The sequence below is a fragment of the Larus michahellis genome, chromosome 1 (genome assembly GCF_964199755.1).
Source record: "Larus michahellis chromosome 1, bLarMic1.1, whole genome shotgun sequence".
Taxonomy (NCBI): Eukaryota; Metazoa; Chordata; class Aves; order Charadriiformes; family Laridae; genus Larus; species Larus michahellis.
The window spans coordinates 155221975-155240906 of record NC_133896.1 but is presented as its reverse complement, the minus strand read 5'-3'; the positions used below and the strand labels follow the sequence as shown (position 1 = coordinate 155240906).

At 46.2% G+C, this 18932-nt stretch overlaps 1 protein-coding gene across 2 annotated transcripts in view; it reads right to left on the bottom strand.

The window, feature by feature from the left end:
- The window catches only part of LIMS1 (LIM zinc finger domain containing 1), a 76318-nt gene extending 57849 nt beyond the window's left edge, over positions 1 to 18469 (bottom strand). For both annotated transcript variants that reach the window (XM_074560480.1, XM_074560460.1), the window contains exon 1: positions 18313 to 18469. In XM_074560480.1, coding sequence (XP_074416581.1) covers positions 18313 to 18365 — 53 coding nt within the window. In that variant the 5' untranslated portion in view covers positions 18366 to 18469. The remainder of the gene's footprint in view (positions 1 to 18312) is intronic.
- Between the last annotated feature and the right edge of the window lie 463 nt (positions 18470 to 18932).

Here is an 18932-nt window from a genome sequence, read left to right as displayed (position 1 = left end):
CTTTCTAAGTAATACACAGCTGCAAGGATGCCAAGTTATTTTGAACACAGGCCATATGAGAATTCATTCAGGACAGCAAAAAAGTGCCTGCCCAAAGAATCATTATTTTACTACCATTTTTAGATCACGGCAATGCCAATAACATACAATTATCAGTCTTGATGTATGAAGAGAGTACCAAATTAATTTTTAAAAAGTTACTCTGCTTGTCTAGCAGACACCTTTTTTTGGTAGCTCTGATCTGCTACTGAAAAACAAGGCATCAGTCCAAAGTAAAGAGTAAGCCTAGAGGAAAACAAATAAAGGTCTTTGAATAATACTCAAAAAATTTTCCACTACTTCTTTTGACAGAAAAGCATTTTCATCTGAAACAACACATGGAAAACCAATTTGGATTCCCTCAACTTAAAGGAAAAAAAATGCAAAGGAAGTTTTTATTTAAAAAAAAAACCAAACCAAAACCAAACCTTGCTCGGCAGCAGGGAGCTGAGCTCAGCTGTGGGAGTCCATCTCCCCACAGCATCTCCCACGCGGCCCACTCCCTGCCTCGCCCGGGCTACCACCCCATCACTGTGGGGGGGTTACAGCTCTGCTGTGCTACGACCTGTGAGCAGGGGCAATCAGAAGAAAAATGGAGGCTTTTTGTCATCTTTAGTTCCGATGTGACTGTGAACGTTAAACCTGGGAAGAGACAGTCAGCCAGGCTGCAGCTAGCGAAACTCACTACTTAATGCTGGCATCTGCAACAACTAGAGATTTGAGAGACACGTTTTTCACTACTTCTTGTTTATGTAAGAGCTTCAAAATATACTGGGTAGTTACAAAAATGGAAAAAGACACTTCTTATCCTAAGTGCTTAAAATGAAAAAAAAAAGATGGGTGAAAATGAGAATTCAGTAAAAGATGTGATGGGCGTGTACTCTTGATTTATTTCAAATATTATGCTTCATGCTGGGCGCCTGGCTGCTCTTCTAGTACTTAAACTTCTCACAGTTACTGCAAATGAAACAGTTCAGATGGGATTTGGGAAAGCCTGTGCCAGGAGCCTTCTGCCCCTCATGCAGGAGCGACTGCGGGCACGTTTTCCAGCAGGGCCACCCTGGGAAGAGACACCGGCAGGAAGGGGGGACAAATGTATGAACAAGCAGGAACAGCTTGGGTAGAAAAAGCTGGTGCAGTAAGAGAGGACTTCAGACAACCGACAGTGGGAGGGAGGGAAAGGCAATTGCCAACCACAGCCTGTAACGGGAAACAATGAAGTTTCATCCTGGAAAGCCCAACATCCCACCAAGCCTCAATATGTTCCAGATTTATTAGTGGTTAGCAGTAAATGCTTGGAGAAAAAAAGCACAGAATTCCTGTAAATGGATTCAAGACAGTAATACAACCAGAGAAGATGATATACACCAGTACTATATGAAATATATTATGTGAAATGGAAGCGAGACCAAGGGGAGCACCTTCAGAAATATAGTTGGGGAAATAAATCTGAACTTCTGCTGAAATGACTGAGAATGGCTTCAGATGCTCAGCAGTTCAAAAAAATGGGACTCGTAATCCAGAGCCTTCTTTTCCTGGTATCATTACAGAAAATCAGCTTTTAAATTATCCCGATTTAAATTAACTTGAACTATCCTGTACCTAAAACTTGAAATTAAATCTTATTTCCACAAAGAACACACTAAAAGTGGCCCAAAGTTCCTTTCAATTCTGGACTCTCCATGTCCTGACTTTCAGCCTATAGAGGCCACAAGATATTAAAAATAAAAAAGCGATCAGCCCTCAGCTTTAACCACCAGTGCCAGGAACCATGGAACAGCAATTAGATGCTGGAAGTAAGAGGCAAAAGGGAAGAAAGACAAATGAAGATAAAACTTTCCTTATGCTCAGATCAGCCACAGGATTTCCAGCTGATTCCTCTCAGCTATGGAGATCTTCATTAATAGGTTGTTTGTACTTGGATAAAGTACAATAGAAATCAATTCTTTTAATAAAATCTTAAGGAGTTATATTGGCCAACCATGCCAAATAGCACATACCTACCCAAAGGGAGGGATGAATGTCACAATGTCACTGCTGGGACTGTGTTACGCTGCCATCAACCTCCCAATAGGGAGCTGGAGGAGAACATCACACTTCTGGGTTCAGAGCAACATCCTCCACTCAGGGGGAAGGTTGCTTTATGCAATATTGGTATATGCTCAAGACTGTTCAAAGGCACCTCCCAAATCCAGAATAATCAGTCCAATCAACCTATAACTAAGAGTGTAAAAACAAAGGGTTTGTAAAACAGCCACCAGAAGGAACAACAGAGACTGTTTTCCCTGCTAAGACAGGAGAGAGATGCCAGTTCAAGAGCACCTCATTGTCGATGTTCTTAAAGCAAGGCACTGGCAAAGCAAAGGCTTCCTTTGTTTGCTGCTTGTGTGTGTTTGCTTTTAAGCTCTTTTCCCCTGAACGAACAACAACGACAAATCTGTATACCATTCCTGGCCCTGCTGTCTGACCTTCAGCAAGCTGCATCTCCTTGAAGTCACAGTTCAGAGACACAGTTAATGCATAGCCCATTTCACAGCTCCTCAGGCAGGATCAAACATGCTGCAGCAGCATGGTGCTGAGTACCAGCCCACTATAAACTCTCCTACCCAGATCAGGTATTTTTAAAAAATATTGGCAGGTGACCTGTCCTGGTATAAAACCTACTAACATGAAGTTATCATCAGTCTTCCCACAGCTGGCATAAATTCTGTGTTGTGTGCTCTGCCCAATTAAACTGTGGGATAAACTGCCAACCCAAAACTCAGCTCTGCCCAATTATCATTAGTGCCTATGCCTGACCACGTTTGTCCCACAGAGCAGCATCATACACAGGTGTAAATCCAGCCCTAAGCTACACTTAACCTACACATAATGTGTGCCCCTGAACATCACCAGCAGTTTCTTGCTTTCAGAAACTGGGACAAGAATCGAAGTTGCTTATAGCATAAATGAAAATCTGCCAATACTTTTAACTCGAATAAAGCATATCTAAAAATGCTAGCCTGTACTCCTAGGGCAACATTTCAAATGTCAAGGCCATGCACGACATACTCTAGAAATTTAAAAGTCTGGATTCCTGCCTGGATGACCCATCGTAGAGCATCACCATTATAACTCTCCCTCAGAAAAAAGATTTAGAGGACAGATAACTTGCAACATGCATGAAGCTAGGCATTTTTTCCAATTACTGCACAAAAAATAAGTTTTTAAACCTCTCAAATAAACACCATTTTTTTGTGGTTAGTCATCTTTCACCCTTTGGAGTGCTTGGGGAGAGGCCAAGCAAGATCTGTCATCCCTCCAGGAGCACAGTGAGAATGCAGGTGAAACAACGACCAGCATACAGACTCAAAGCTGGTCAACTCACTTTTCAGAAGATCCTTTTGTCCTCTGCTCCCAGAGCTAAACCTTGTCACCACCACCACACCTGCGAGGCTGGGCCACAAGAGCAGCCTCACACGGAGGCAGCACGACCGAGCTGAGCGCGGAGACCAGGATGGACCGAGGCACTTCACCACCCTGCTCCTGCGGAAGACTGCATGGCCACAAAATAAGCCTGAGGGAAGGAGACCTTTCCAAAAACCTCCTTGCAGCAGAGATGTCCTTCTAATTTTGCTGGCTTTTAGCAATCATTGTAATCAAAGCACCCCCTCTCACATTCCCTTGCTTTTGGGGATGCTACGACAGGAATACTGATGAGGGGAAGCCAAAGTAGTCCAAGCATCTATTTAATATCACATTTGGTTGCCACTGTTACTGGCAGGGTAGCAAATCTTCCATTCCAACCTTGCCTTGCAACTGTCCCCTTCAGAAATTGTCTCTTCCACACATATTTATAAAGGATATAATAACCGGCAGCTCTGAGCAGCCCAACCTGGTGCTCAGCATTCAGCAGAAATCACCAGCCTTGCATACATTAATTAGGAACTGAAATGCAACACAACACCCACATAGATTACAGTTTCAGCAACTTAATGGATAAATCATAGTTTGTCCAGAATCAATTCTGTTTCACAGGGCAGTGGGGGATGATACCAAATGAACAGAAATCCTGTTTCTAACATTAAATCCCAATGTGCTGTTCCTAATGTCATTGAAAACTACTGGTATAATGCCAAGTAACACAAGAAACATTGAGCAAGCAGTACAAATAAACCAGGCACCTTAGAAACCACAGTGACTTAGACATTGTAAGTTTTATCTTTTCCTTCCTTCCTTCCTTCTTTACCCTCTTCAGTACCAAAGTGCCCCGCCACAGACATTTCAAAGCCCTGCTGCTTGTGGGATGCACCACTTGGCCAAGCTGATGTATAAATGCCAGCTTCCCTGCGGCTGTTACATTCATGTACATCATTCACCAAGCAGTGCTACAAGGTGCAGCACCCCTCCCCTGCTCTCCCTTTCTTGGAGTTCTGGCTTTGACAAAATTTAATTACTGCAAAACACCACCAGTCTGCGGCACAGGCGGCCACTCCTCAGACCGGACCCACACGTGCCCAGGAGATCACCTGGACCTCCCCTCTGCCAGAGGCAGAGTGTGGCTCACAGGCAGGTCACCAGGACCCCACAGTCCCACAGGCTCCCACCCCACCCCATTCCCACCCACTCACAGTAGCCGCTCCACTGCCAACCCAAAACGCAGCTCCCTTTCACAAACACACCACACTCTCCTGTGAACAGGCACCCCCCTCTTGCTTACCCATCCGTAACCATTTCATTTGCTCCAAAGCTGAAAGAACAGCACGCAGGTCATCAGCCAAGTGGCTACTAGGATAAAAATGTAAATTAAATGATACCAGTTAGCACTACACTGGGTTAATACACAACTTCTTAATACTCCGATGCAGAAGACTGAAACCGAAGTGTCATTTGGGTGCCAACCTTCCAAGCAAGCAGACCTGCGCTGACTCGCTTTTTGTAGCCTGCAGGTCCGGACTTTCGTTTTATTTCTCACTTTTACATTTGCATGATGGTTTGCCAAACTATGCAAACCCAATTATGGCAACAAAAGGGCGTTGCCAAGATCTGCTGAAAAATGCTGTAAATAAAATTATAGGATCATATACTACAACAATTACTTTTTAATTAAATTCAGATCTTTTGTATGGAAAACAAAAAAAGCTGAAACAGCTTTGGTTACTAGTTATAAGCAAGACGTAGATTATACAAAACATACTTTACCAGGTGTAAAATCCAAGCTATGACATCTTCAACTGAAGGCATTTATCTGTGGGCACGGGGATGTGACACTGGGCAGGCATGCTGTACCCATTTATCTAACAAGCAGCTGCTCTTCTTTAAATATGAGAAACAATACATTAGGAAAATATCCCCCTGAGCTTTAACTGTTACGAGACTGACCTTACTGTACCATCCAGACAAAACTAACTCGAAACAGCAATAGCTTCATCTCTTATCTGAGACGCAGGAGCAAGCTTTCAAAAACAACAGAAATACTTCCCAAGAATTAGGAGGTATTTTGCCTGATTTGACCACTAATGTTCCAGTTACAGACCCTTGAGTCTAAACCAAGCAAGTTTAGCCAAACTAAACAGAACAAAAGAATTTCTACTGGCTTCAAGGAGAATTGGGAAAGATTTGCTGTAATCCATCAGCACCGAATCAGTTAATCACACTAACCTCTAGCATTTGCACGTTACCAGAAACATTAAACAACAAGTGATTAAACATACGACTTGAGGTATTTCTGTGTTCCTAATGACATGCAGAAGATAATCAAATATTGCTTTAAACTGGAGCAGAATTCTCTATTTACATGCATGCAGTCTTGTGGAATTGTCACAAAGCTCCACTCACCTATTTTTATTGAAGTTAATAAAATATGTCCTGCAGATTTGAAAGGATCTTGATTCTGAGTAAGGGAAAAATCAGCTGTATTTCTGATGGGTAATCATTTCAACTTTTATTATAGAAGCTGGCAGGAAGATAAATCAGGACAATCATTTTATAATCAAAACTTTTTTTTTTTTTACTTTTTGGGAAGTTTATTTTCTCCATTAGAAATTCAGTTCCTGTCTAGGCTACGAAACTCTTATCTGACTGAAAAGCTATTAACATGACAACAGCAACAGCAAGTGGGATGTCACAGTAAAACCCTAGGGCTTGTTCACAGATGGTTTTGTAGCTGGACAAATTGATGTCCGTTCCCAACAAGCATGCCCCAAATCTTCCAGATGCAGGAGTCAGGAAAGATAAAACCGACAGTTTTAGAGTTAAAAATAAAAAAGAAATAAAAAGAGGCAGGGGGAAGAATATTCTTAAAACCTGGTCCTTGGGTATTTCCATATCACTGACAAGCAGCAGAAAAGGAAGTAAACCATCCCATTTTAAAATACCTCTGCAAAAGTTGCTCTACTTAAAAAAAAAATATGCAAAAGGCAGCTGGTGGTCCATCTCATTTCCCTCTTGACATGGCCATGCACACAAACTCTTTCTGAATCCCACTCCTCCAATTTTGAGAGATGAACACATTTCTTCCCCTGTAGAAGACACTTCCATATTCTTAAAAAAGGCTCCTGTATTCCTGGGAAAAAATGTGGGGCAATTTAATCTTCATCCTCCCTGGGTTGCTGGCCTCACCTCCCACAAGATACAGCCAGAGAGGGGTGATGCAGACAGTGACTCTGCAGAGAGAGCTCAAGAGAAGCAAGCGGTAGCACGTTGGCCAGTTAGCTAGAAATGACCTCAGTTTGGCTCTTCATAACTAATAAATAAGCAAACAATTCCTGACTTGAGCTGCAGTTTCCTCTCTTCTCCCCTCCCTGTACACAAGTTATTAGTGCAATGGGTTCATAGCGTGGCCTCGTGCCTGTGTGCTGAAGAGGAAGAGAAAGCCACTGCTATGGTTCAGGTTGACAAAGCACTGAAGACGTCCTCTGTGAAAGCACGTATGTGTTAGCACAGAAAACGCATATTTACAGGAGCAAAGCAAAAGGATACACCAGAGCTGTTAAGAAATTAAACATCCTAGCATGCCACGATAAGGTGATGTAAGAGATAAGGTACATAAGAAAGAAAATAAATTCTTTTGGTGTTGAGAAAAGACAGAGGAGGTGGTATCACCATCTGGTGAGGTTGCCAGGAGGGTTCCCACACCCGCACCACTGTGTGGGCTGCCGACCGCTGCCCTGTGTTTGGACATCCCCAGATGCTGCCACTGTTTCTCTCAACTCCTTTGTTACTTATACAGAGCAAATTTTGCATGAAGACCATCAGGACAGACCTGGCAGTAGGGTCCAGAGATGCCGACTGTAACTTTTATCGCTCACCGAGTGGCCATTTCACACGCCTCCCACAGCTGCGTGGTGCCACGCCACTGCCTTCTCTTCAGGTACCGGCAGCATCATCCTGCCAAGGGGCAGCTGCGACTTGCAAGCATCCAGAGAGAAAAATGCCAGCAATGGCAAAGTGTGAAGGCAACAGGCAGAACCGAAGCACCCCTTGCCACAGTGCTTTTGTTGCTGTACCATCATCCACTGAGGTTTTAAAATGTTAGCAATTCTTGTTGATGCATTTCTTGCTTCGGAAGGAAGACTTCAGTAGAGGCATCCTGTGTTTGTTTATACACCTGACCAGGCAATTGCTAGTAATATTTTGGAGACAACATCCTATTGCAACACCTGCTTGTACACAATGAACAGAGTTATGGAATAATTTATGGCAGAATCACTTAAAAAAAAAAAAATCTACATATTCTCCTGCCACTCTTTTACTTGTTTGGTTGGTTTAAATGCTTCACATGCTGTGCCATAGGTATCTCTCAAGAAAGAGAATACAGTAGCAGAGATGCAGTTTAATAGTCACATGAGCCATGGACAACAAGGGTGAACCCAGGCCCTGTTACTGGAGATGCATGACATGCCAGCTCCATGCACTTGAGCTCTTGGCTCCAAGGAAACGAAAATTTAAACTTGTAACTTGACCCAAGTGAACTCAGGAATTTAACTCAAGTGCTCTGTGTGATTGGGACTATATTTGTCTTCAGACTAAATAAATTAATACAATTATTCTTACTTAGATACATTTCACTGTTTATGAATTTCCAAAAAACAAGCATGTCCTTTCTATAAATGTTTAATGTTCACTTTAAGATAAGAATATTTGAGACAAGTATTGTGAGCTCTTTGTCCTCGCTGATTTCTGTTAATATCATACCGAAAAAAGCAAATGAAACAAAGTTTTCAGTAAATGCAGTTGTTAACATCCTTGCAACATTTCCACTCAAGCACTAATGAACATTCACACTCCAATCTGAAATATTAGATATTGATGTCACAGACACTTTTGGGGGGCTTTTTGAACTTTATATGAACATGAACTTCAGATGAACTTCAGACCTTTCGGTAGAATGCAGATCAATGTATCTTTAGGGTGATGAACTAAGAATTTCCTTCTATTTCAGGTAGACCCTGCCTCTCTTTTGCATCCCCAAGACCAGCTACAAGAACATTATTATTTAAACCAAGAACACAGAGTGGATAACTTAGTTTTCCCAAGTTTGATGGAAAACCTTTCGATCTGGAACTAAGGCCCTGCTCATTGTGCACACACTTCCATGAAAATGAATTAACCATGTGTTAGAAAATATGGATTCAGCAGTTTTTCATTACATTCTCCCCACAGTGTGGCAGGGAGAACTGGTAAATATCTGTAATGCAAACCAAACAGGAGAATTAGTCAACATAGGAGAGAAAAACCCTCTGCTTAACATTGGTATCACCAACATCCTCCATGCCTACATGGGTGGGACACCAGAAGACAGCTCTCGTTGGCGTGGTTCCTCCTCCGACAGTGTGGAGCCCTTCTCCCCACAGAGACCTCCTAACGCCATGTTGCCACCACCCAACTCGTCCAAGTGATGGCTGTGATGGCCGCGGTGGCTCTGCTGGGCACACAGTGACTTATAACCCACCATCTTCCCCATCACTTCCCTTCTGCAGACTCCAGCGCTTATTTTTGTACATGCATGGAAGTAACATTGCTGCACATTTTAAACTCTGTGCTTATAGACTTAACAGAAAATCCATTATGTAAATCAAGCCACTACACAGCTACACCTTATCAAAATCCATCGGGTAAAAAGGACTAAACAAATTTTACCTCAGATGACACAAAACACTCATTTTGTACTTCTGCCTACCTTGTGAATCTGTCCATGCTGAAACTGCTCTGAAAAGACATCAATACCATGCAATAGCATTAAAGTCCCTTAATCCCTCTTTTAAATACAGGTTCACAAAGCTATTTATAAATGAATAAATAGCCCAAGGTGAGCAGAAAGCTTTCTCATGAAATCTGAGCAATAATGCAATATTATAGTGCCTGGATCCTCTGCCATTTTATCATGTTCTGGTAATTTTCCCAAGGGTAATGTCAAGGATCCTCTTAACTGTACTGTTTACCCATCTCAGCATGCTAAACATCAAAAATAATAATTTTCATATTTGTGACTCAGATTCAGTTCCACACAAGAAATCCAAATTATTTCCCCCTTGCAGTGTATCAGCTAAGGAATCGCAAGCACAAAGAGTTTCATCTGCATCAAAATGATGCAGGGTCGTTAATACATGACACTTAAAACAGCACTTAATTTTCTCTGTACTTCTCGTAATGAAGCCCTGGTTGAGCAATAGGTTTAATGCAGGCTGGGAAGGGATGGATTTGGAGAGCAGCATCTGCTGGGTGAGGTTTGCCTCGGACGTGAGCTGGCACCGAGGACCATCCTGCCTTCCCTTAAGAAGAATGCTGGGATCTGTAGTGACCCAGCCAGAGCCTGGCACATCGAACACCCCCCACGGCTGACAACCTGCGGACCCTCTCCAGGTCCCACTAGAGATGTCAGGGCGATCATTCCCATCCTGCATGCGACAATAAGGAAAATGCGGCGTTCAGTCTTAGACAAAGTTTGGAAACTCTGACCTTTGGGCTTACGCTGTACGTAGCCACCAGCAATTATTTTATCCCTCCTCCCTCGCTTCATCTGACTGCAAAGCTATGGCAAAACTCATCCCCCCGCCTCCCTGTCCACACTCTGAAGCTAAACTCAGCTGGGCAACACCAGACGGCTTTGTGCCACCGCCTGAAGACATCCAGCTCCCAGCACGGCATTGAGAGGGGTTGAACGATGCCATTTCATGGGGGACATCACATAAGTGGGATGCCTGGGGAGAAGGGCAGCCTTTTCTCTTGGAAAAAAGAGAAATTATAACTGCTGGAGATTTCAACAGAGGGGGATTCATCCCAGGGCTGCAAGCCCATCAGATTCCCCCAAAGACTGTCTTGGCTCTACGGGTTTCTTTTATATATTTTTTTTTAAATTTGAACCTGAAAGAGCTCTTCAGTGTTTGAATAAGCAGGAAATCAGCCAAAAGAATAAGGCCCACCAGCCTTTAGATTATTTCAAACAATTAACAATAAGGTGCTATTCTTTGATATAATTATAGAAAACACACTTCTTTGATGTATAATGGAAAAACGAGCACACTGAAAGGGCAAAAGGAGGCAGAATTTCTTCCGGGAGATAAGTACTTTTCTAAACAACACTACCCTGAGTACCATATTTATACAACTATTTCAACAAGCAAGACTTTTGAAAGTCCACTATGATCCACTGATGAGAAAAGATCAAAGAAACTAACAGGAAGGCCAGGATGCAATCAAAATATTTGATCAGTGAGAGGTTTCTTATCTGAGCCATAAACTCAAGGGCATTTCAGTGGAAGCTGCGGGAGGAGAAGCTGCCGTGAACGCCCAGAGATGGGTGGAGCCTGTTGGGAATCTTCTCCTCATGCCCCTGCCACCATCCCACCATCTGTCTCTGCATGGGACACCACCGGCGCCTACTGTCCCTGGTCTCCCATCATTTTTGGTGTACTACCTTAAACAACCAAGGGTGGAAATTTAATTTGTTCTCCTAAATCCCACCACCTCCCCCGCTCAAGTTAAATATTTGGCCTTTAGTTAAACTAAATGGATTTTTTTTTTCCTTTTAAAACGGAGTCTCACGATCCCCATGTGACCCGGGTGGGAGGACAGAGAGAGTCAGTGAGACCCCGCCGTGCACGCAGAGCACTGCCAGAGCCCACCGAGTGTCAGCTCACTGAACGGCAGAGAGGAGTATAATAAGCTTTTAATTACTTCCTTTTTTTTTTTTTCCCCAAAGACCAACAAAAGAGCTACTGGGATTTTCCAATTTTCCTCCTCACACTTTTTTTTTCCTTTTAAAATCTACTTGGCAAACATTGAAGAGCTACATATTTGGATGCAACTCACATGAAACAACTACTTTGATAGTTTAATTTTTGAAAGAAATAGCAAATTCTCACTTTCTTTGAAGGCTTTACTTTTACTTGTTTGTTTATTCCCTAGGTTATCAGATCATTTCCCTTGACTTTTCTGACAGCAATATACATATCCTTGTAATCAGAAAAGTATGGGAAACTGGAAACATCCCACTGTGTACAAACATTTAAAGCTCAGATACCCTAATACAAAACAAGTACCTCTCCGAAACAAACATCTCCAGATGTTATAACATATTTTTATATATAGACAGAGATATATATAAGATGTGACTCAGGCACGGAAAGCCAAAAGAATGTTCTCATTTCCTGAGGCTGACTAACAAAAAGGAAAAAAATGTGAATGAAGGAACAAAGATTTCGGAAGTCAGCTTTTTCTTAAGAGCACCAGCTTTAAAATGATCCGCTTTGATTCCTTTCTCATATTATCAGAATATTGCCTCTCTCTTGCAACTGCATATACTTTCAAAAGGAAAAAAACTTCGTTTTCTGGGATGTTTAAAAGTGTTATAGAAACGTTGCACTTGAGAAGCTCCTGCCCTTTTCCTTTCAGCCCCCGTGAAGCTCACCCACAGCTCCCATCAAGCCCCTTTTCCCACAGCAGCTTGCCTTGTCTCCCGGTACAGGACTTGCGAAGAAAAAGCAAGCAGCCACGTGCGCCATGGATGCCCACAGTTGGGTCTCCATGTGGTGGGATTCAGCCCGTGAGACCTCACAGGCACAGCTCTTGCTCCATTTTTTTTCTCAACGGCACAAGTGGGCATGAAAAGCATCCAGTTCCTCTAGGACCTCAAAGCAGTGGCTGAAGCAAGCCCCTGGGAACCTTCAGATCACAAAGTCATGTCATGCCAACAAACGTTAGGTAGATTTAAACAGGCATTGATGTGTCACTGTTCTTTCTCCATGCCCTTTCCGACTATAACCTGCGTGTCACGGGGACAGCACATGGGGTCTCCTTCCTCCAAGCACTCTGAAAGCGAATTTTTGCAAACTAGTCCTATGACAACACCACTGCTGGGGTGGTGTCGCTTCAGGCAGGGCTGTAGGAGGAGACAACAAGCAGCAGAAAGAACATACTCAAGTGTGCTTGCAACAGCAGCAAGCAAAAATACGCAGGTGATCCTCCTTGAACAACCTGCAGCAAGCGATCCCTCTTCCAGTGCAACAGAGCATGGACATGCCCCTTCCCAACACTGCACCCGGGATGGCTGCAGGCTGTCCCCAGCCCCAATCCAGACCACAAACCAACACCGCTCCCTCCTTCTTTAGATCAAAACACCTCCTCACAGAATCCCACTTTTAATGCCGCTATACATCCCAGGCACAAATCTATGTATCTACCAATCTCTCTCACCGTGGGTTTTCAGCTGGCTCAAGTCCCTGGTGCTGGCACGAGAGATGTTGGAGAACGGGTGCATGCGGGTCACCCCGGTCAGCTGCAGCGCAACCACATGCTTAATTAAAATGTCTCTGTAATTGCCACCTGTGGGAAGAGCAGCTGCCTTGGCATGGCCCAGAGACACCCTGTCCTGCTTTGTGACACTGGGCAGAGCTGTGTCTGGGAGAGGACTGCTGCCGAGTGAATCTCAGCCTACTTACCAGCAGACCCTGGCAAAAATAAATGACTTAATCCAGCACAAATGTTGATCTCTCTGCCACGAAACCCAAATCTGTCCTGCTGCCAACGCAGTTCAGAAGCGCACAGTGTTCAAACTGAAAAACGTGCCTATTTGCAAGCGTTTCCTCATGACGGAGGATCCACCAAAACCGGAGGGTTTTGCAAGCGGAGGCTGCTGTGCTGATTCAGCCCTGAATCTGCAAGGGCCGCCTTCCCCCAGCAGCGCCGGCTGGCAGCCCGTGCCGCCCTGCCTGCCAAGCTGTATTTTTCATCCCCAAATCAGAGATGGGGAGCGCGCCAGGAGACACCGAGGGAGGACTCGGGGATGCTGTGGCTCCAGAAGGCAAGAGGCTGACAGCCGGTCCCTTGTCCCTGCCGGGCAGCACCCAGCCCCAGCAGGGACGGCCAAGCCCCCACAGAGTCCTTGCAAAGTGTTGAGGCTCTCTTTCCCACTCCCAGGGCGGATTTGAAACTATTTTCTCTGCATGGTTTTCTCTCCCCACATCAATCCCACAGCTGTTGCATGTCAGCGTGGGGTCTGGATGGGAGCCACGCTGCCATGTTGTTGCCTCCCAAATATTTGCTGGCGTTACTGCATGGCTTTGCTGTGGTCTTTCCCAGTGCCCCCAACTACACTAAAACAATATATTAATACAGAAAACCCTTATAATTCTCAGCGCAGCAGCTTCCCCATGCTGCTCAGAGGCCACCCAGGAAACATTCATAAAATCATTACATTGCCTTAGTTTCTCAGATTATCCACACTGACTCCCCATCCATGATGTGAGCAATAAACCCCAAGGTTTTAACTGTATTGTTCCCACCAGTTTAGGTTTAACTCAATTAAAAGCTCATCCACCAGTGTGTTCTCAGTTCTTCAAACTATTTAATGCAAGCAGTGATTGAAACAACCCTAAATGCACCAAGTGACGTAGGACTTGCCTTCTTATCAAATTCTGTAGAAGTGGAAGGTGGGGGTTTTTAATGAGTTAAAAAGCAATGGAAAAAAGGATGATTAAAGCTGGAATTCAAGGAGTTCTTATATAAAATATAAGGAAAAGCAATTAACATGAAAAATATAGAGCATAAAATCTCATCCTGGGTGCTGGCCTTGTGACACTATTTTTCATGCACCCTAGGATACTCCAGACCATGCCATTTTCACAGAGGAATGTGGTTTCATACTGCAGGCAAGAGGTCCACTTGGCCTGTAAAAAGTTTATCGCTGGGCACACCATCAGCTTCTGCCCTCTGGACCTCACCCGTGGTCTCCAGGTGCTGAGACAAAATCATCAAACTGTTTCACGTAAAGGGTCATCAAGGTACACAAAAACAGCTAAGGAAATTACAATATTTTTGTTCCCTCTATCTGCTTAAAAAACATAAGCAGACATTTTCAATAAAGACTTAGACACTTCAGAAAGGGGAATGCTGACGTAATTGCAAAGGAGTGTCCTAATATGAAGAAGAGTATTAACCCCAGGGCACAGTCCCCTGCTATGCTTTCTCTAATTGTCAAATTGAATTAGGACCTTCTCATCCCTTTTCCACCCTTTCTGCCTCAACACCAGCCTCTCTGCACAAGCGGTAACAGAGATATGCACTGTAACACATCTCTAAAAGAACAAGCACAGCAGAGCACATAGGCGGCTGCTGGATTCATGCTATGGACAGCTTATACAAGGGAAGGCTTTGGCTATAAAAACGTGACTGTCAGTTTGATTTTTCCTTGTCATCAGCACCTGATTGCCATCATGGAAAGACCTGACGTGAGTAACTTCCCCACAATCTATCAAGCAGCTTTTAGCACAGCTAATAGTTAAAGAGTCTCTATACTGAAAATTAATAAGAGACTGCATTATGCTATGGAATGAAAAACCTTTAAACCGGGCTTTGGAGGAGAACAAAACACAGATGAATCAGGATGTCTAACCTAACACACTTAGCATGAAGCCACAATTGCCAGCGCTGAAAAGCCTGCCTTAAGTGCTTCAATAATAAATATTTCATTGCAACTTGAAAAATAATTTGTTAACTACGCAAACCATCCTCCGTATATTGTGGGCCATTAACAGTTCCCCTGCAGTAACTGTATGGAGCCAGTGCTAAGAAAAAGACCCCTGCATAACAACTGAGATCAAACTGCAGCATCATTTACCCAAATTTTGGAGCTTCATAGTCTCCAGCGGAACAAGAGCTGTAAACCCAGCGAGTCTATGCTAGTTTTTCAAGTAGCTATGCTTTGAATAAAGAGGAAGAGGAGCTTGCTTTGTTCAATATTTTACTGCATGCTGGCCTGTATTTATTGTTACAAAGAACTACTTAGTTTGTGCTAGGAAACTACAAAAGCTTAAGATAATAATGGTTCTGAACTGCAAGCTAATGTTTTTCACAAGAAACTCATTCCAATGATAACACCCCAAGATGAGTTCAGCACAACCATCTGGAAAAGCTGCCCACAATCCCCTCTACCCCCCCTTAAAAAAAGCCCCAACTCATGCAGTCTCAGCTCAAAAGTTGAATCCCAAATGGCTACCCATCATTGTCCCAGCTACAGGGTGACCCACGCATCCCTCCACGCCCAAAGCCCTCTCCTCTGGGGCACAGTCTGATCTCTCAGCCTGATGCAGAGCACGATGGCCGTGCCTCGGGAAACAGGCGCTCAGGTTACCAGTGCCAGCCTGCAAGTCCCTTTCATTGCGAAACAAAAGCCGTGGCAGCAACTGGAGTGCAAAAAGCCTCCATAAAGTGGAGAAGGAAAAAAAGAACCAAACCACCGAAGTTAAAAAGAAGGGTATTTCAGAGGACAATAACGAACCCCGTGCGCGTACCTGCTGACCAGATGTCTGCTCCTCTTCTGTGTACCAAATCTGGAGAGTGACCTCAAATGATTCTTTCCTTTTTTGTTTTCTTCCCCAAAACTTAGATTATTTTAACTCCCTAAATCAGAGCAAAAAGTTGAGATTCAAAGTCCCTTAGGAGTTTTAGCCTGCAGAAACTTTGGAGGTCACCTTATATTTTGTTAAAAAGTGGGTTTGAATGAAACATTTGCATTTTTAGTGTGGTTTTTTTCCCCACACAATCAGAACAAGAAAAATGCACCAATTTTTAACCTCCTCCCTTTGCATTTACCAAATCAAAATGTATCTTACACAAACCCTGCCCTTTTGTTTTATTTTGACCGCAACAGACTGGAATCATGTAAAGAAACGCCCTCTCGGCCAGAAGTCCTGCAACCGTCTCCCCCCAAGGAGGTGACCCCACAGCCTCTCCCCACCATGCCAGGTGGGAACAGCCCTGCCCATCCCAGCCAGCAGCTCCCTCCACTCCCTCGAGCCACGGCCCCTACAAGAATCAACCCCACAGCACCTTCACCTCCTTAACCACAGCACAGCCCCTTGTCCCCCATACCACGATTCACCCAACCAAACGGAGAGCAGAGAGGGACAGTGGGGACCAAGGGGCCCCACGTCCAGCCCTTGCTGGGACAGCAGTCCATATTCAGAGCCCATCAGCAGCAGGCTGACTCTCAACCGTGGGAGGATTTGCTCAGTCAGGAGGCAGCAGTGCTCATCCCCGCTGCTGGGGAAGGATGCTCGAGTCACCAGGATGGGCGCTCTGCCACTTCCCTGCATGTGCCAGCCACCCGTGGGATGCACCATGTGTGTTTTGTGATGAAGAGGGTCCCCCCAGTCAGCTCTGACTGAGGTGGGCTCCCACCAGAGCGCTCTGCTACTTCGTCTCGGCAAGTTTCCACAAGTGTAGGCTCTAGCCTGACTTTGTCCCAAAATTTCTCGCCGCACCAGGGGTGTAGCCTAGTTCGTACATATCCTGGGAAGCGTGTAGCAGCAGGGCAGCTGGCTTGCTCCCTGACAACTTCAGCAGAACAGATGCCAAATATGTAATTGCTCTATTTACCCAGCGAGGCAGGCTCCACTGTAACTGAAGCACCTGTGAGGGGCAGATCCTCGCAGTTGCAAGAGACTGACACTCGCAGCATGAATACTGACAACTAGGACACTTTGGGGAAGGCAGAAAGAAACCTGGCCTGGAAGCACCCATCACCTGCTAAAAAAGCAAGCGGCTTTGGGAGCAACTGAAGAAAAAACAGTTACCTTAATACACATGGACACCTGAATCGTGTTACCTTCTCTTTTTCAGTACATGCCTGCACAGCTAAAGCTGGTCAAGAATGGCCAGATCCTGCTGCTTCCCCTCCCTTGCCCATGGGGACATTGGGATGCTGACCCCGGGAGCAGCACTGGCTCCATAGCCCACCCCACTGCACGCCGGCACAGGGTGCCACCGCAGTAGCCCCGACTCGGCTCGACTTTGCTGCTACCACCACAGCTTTTCTCCAAAGGCATGGTGTAGAGCTGCAGGAATTCACGGCAGAAACCGGGCACGAAAAGATAAGGAGGTCTTTAGCAAGGCTAAAGTCTGTGGGCACCCTGTAGTCCAAGCCACTCTTTTCCGTTCCCTCGGCCAGAGGTTTCAACATATTAATACAACACTTGCCAAGTGCTTTAATTTGGGGCATTTCTTCCCAAGAAACGACTACAATGGGTAAGGCTTTGAAAGGCTGAGTGATGAGAAGAACAGCCTTCGCTCTCCGTAACCCATCCCCATTAACCTTGCCCTAAGATACGACTACTCACTAATTGTGGGGTATGCATAAAACCAGGCACATCTCACCGCATAAATACCCCAGGGTTATTTAGCACCACGCTTTTAAAACAATTAACCTCCCTCGGGAAAGGGACGCCTTTTGATACAAAGGGCGTTAATCCGTCCTCGAGGGCCGTTCAAAACACGTTAGACTGGAGTTTTTGGTGTGTTATTCCCAGTTTGCTGTAACGAGGACGCGCAGGCCACCCCACCGCTCCCCGTGGGACCGTCACCCCCAAGGCGGGGGGGCGCACAAGGCAGAAGGGATTTCTGCCCCCCGGGAAGGGGAAAGCTGCCCCCCGCCAAGCGAAAACTTTCCGAGGCGAGACGGGGGGGGGGGGGGCACACACCTGCACGGCCGCGAACCCCCGGCCTCACCGAGGGAGGGGGAGCCCCATCCCCTACACCGGCCCGCCCCAGGGATCGTCCAAGCCCAGGCGCGCCGCCGCCTCCCTCAGCCCCGCACGGCCCCGCCGTGGGGAGCAAGGTGAGAGTGTGTGTGTGGGGGGGGCCGCCTTCCACGGGGGACCTGAGGGGGCCTTCACACAAGCGGGCAGCAGCCGTTGACAGCGGCCCGGCCACGCCGAGACAAAGCGCCGCCCTCAGCAGCCGCCCGCCGCGGGAGGCGGGACGGGACAGGGCAGGCGAACCCCGCGCCTCTCCTACCTGTTACAGCTCATCCCCGCCGCCGCGGCCGCCGCCGCCGTCACCCCCAGCATCCCGCCGCCGCCGCCGGCCGCCGCTGCCGCCGGGAGGAGCCAGGCCGGGCGACGGTAATGGCGCTGAGCTGCCGCTCCGCCCGCGCCCCCCTCCGCCGCCGCCGCTGGGGGGCGCCCTCCCCGCGCGCTGCTGCTGCCGCTGCCGCCGCCGCCGCCGCGAGCCGCAGGCAGGCCCCGCCCAGGGCAGTCGCCCCCCCCCACTCCATACACCTCCCCGTTTCCCGCGCTTGGCCGGCCCTCTGTGAGCCCTCCTCGCCGCCACCCCACCCCCGCGGTAAAAGGCGGCGAGTCCCCGCCGAGGGCTGGGGACGCGGGTCCCGCCGCTGCCTGCGGGGAAGCGAGGTCAGGGAGAATCCCTGGAATCGGGGTTTATCTGCGCCTTTTATGGGGAAACTCACACGGGCAGACCTGGGCGGGGGGGGCGCAGGGAAGAGACGCCGCGGAGTTACGTGGAGTAGGGGCTGGAGAGCATCGTTTGCTGGTTTTGGTTTGGTTTTTTTTTTTTCCCCGAACAGAAAATTGCTGTCAAAACCATTGCAAGTATTTGTAGTATTTCTTACGTGGGGT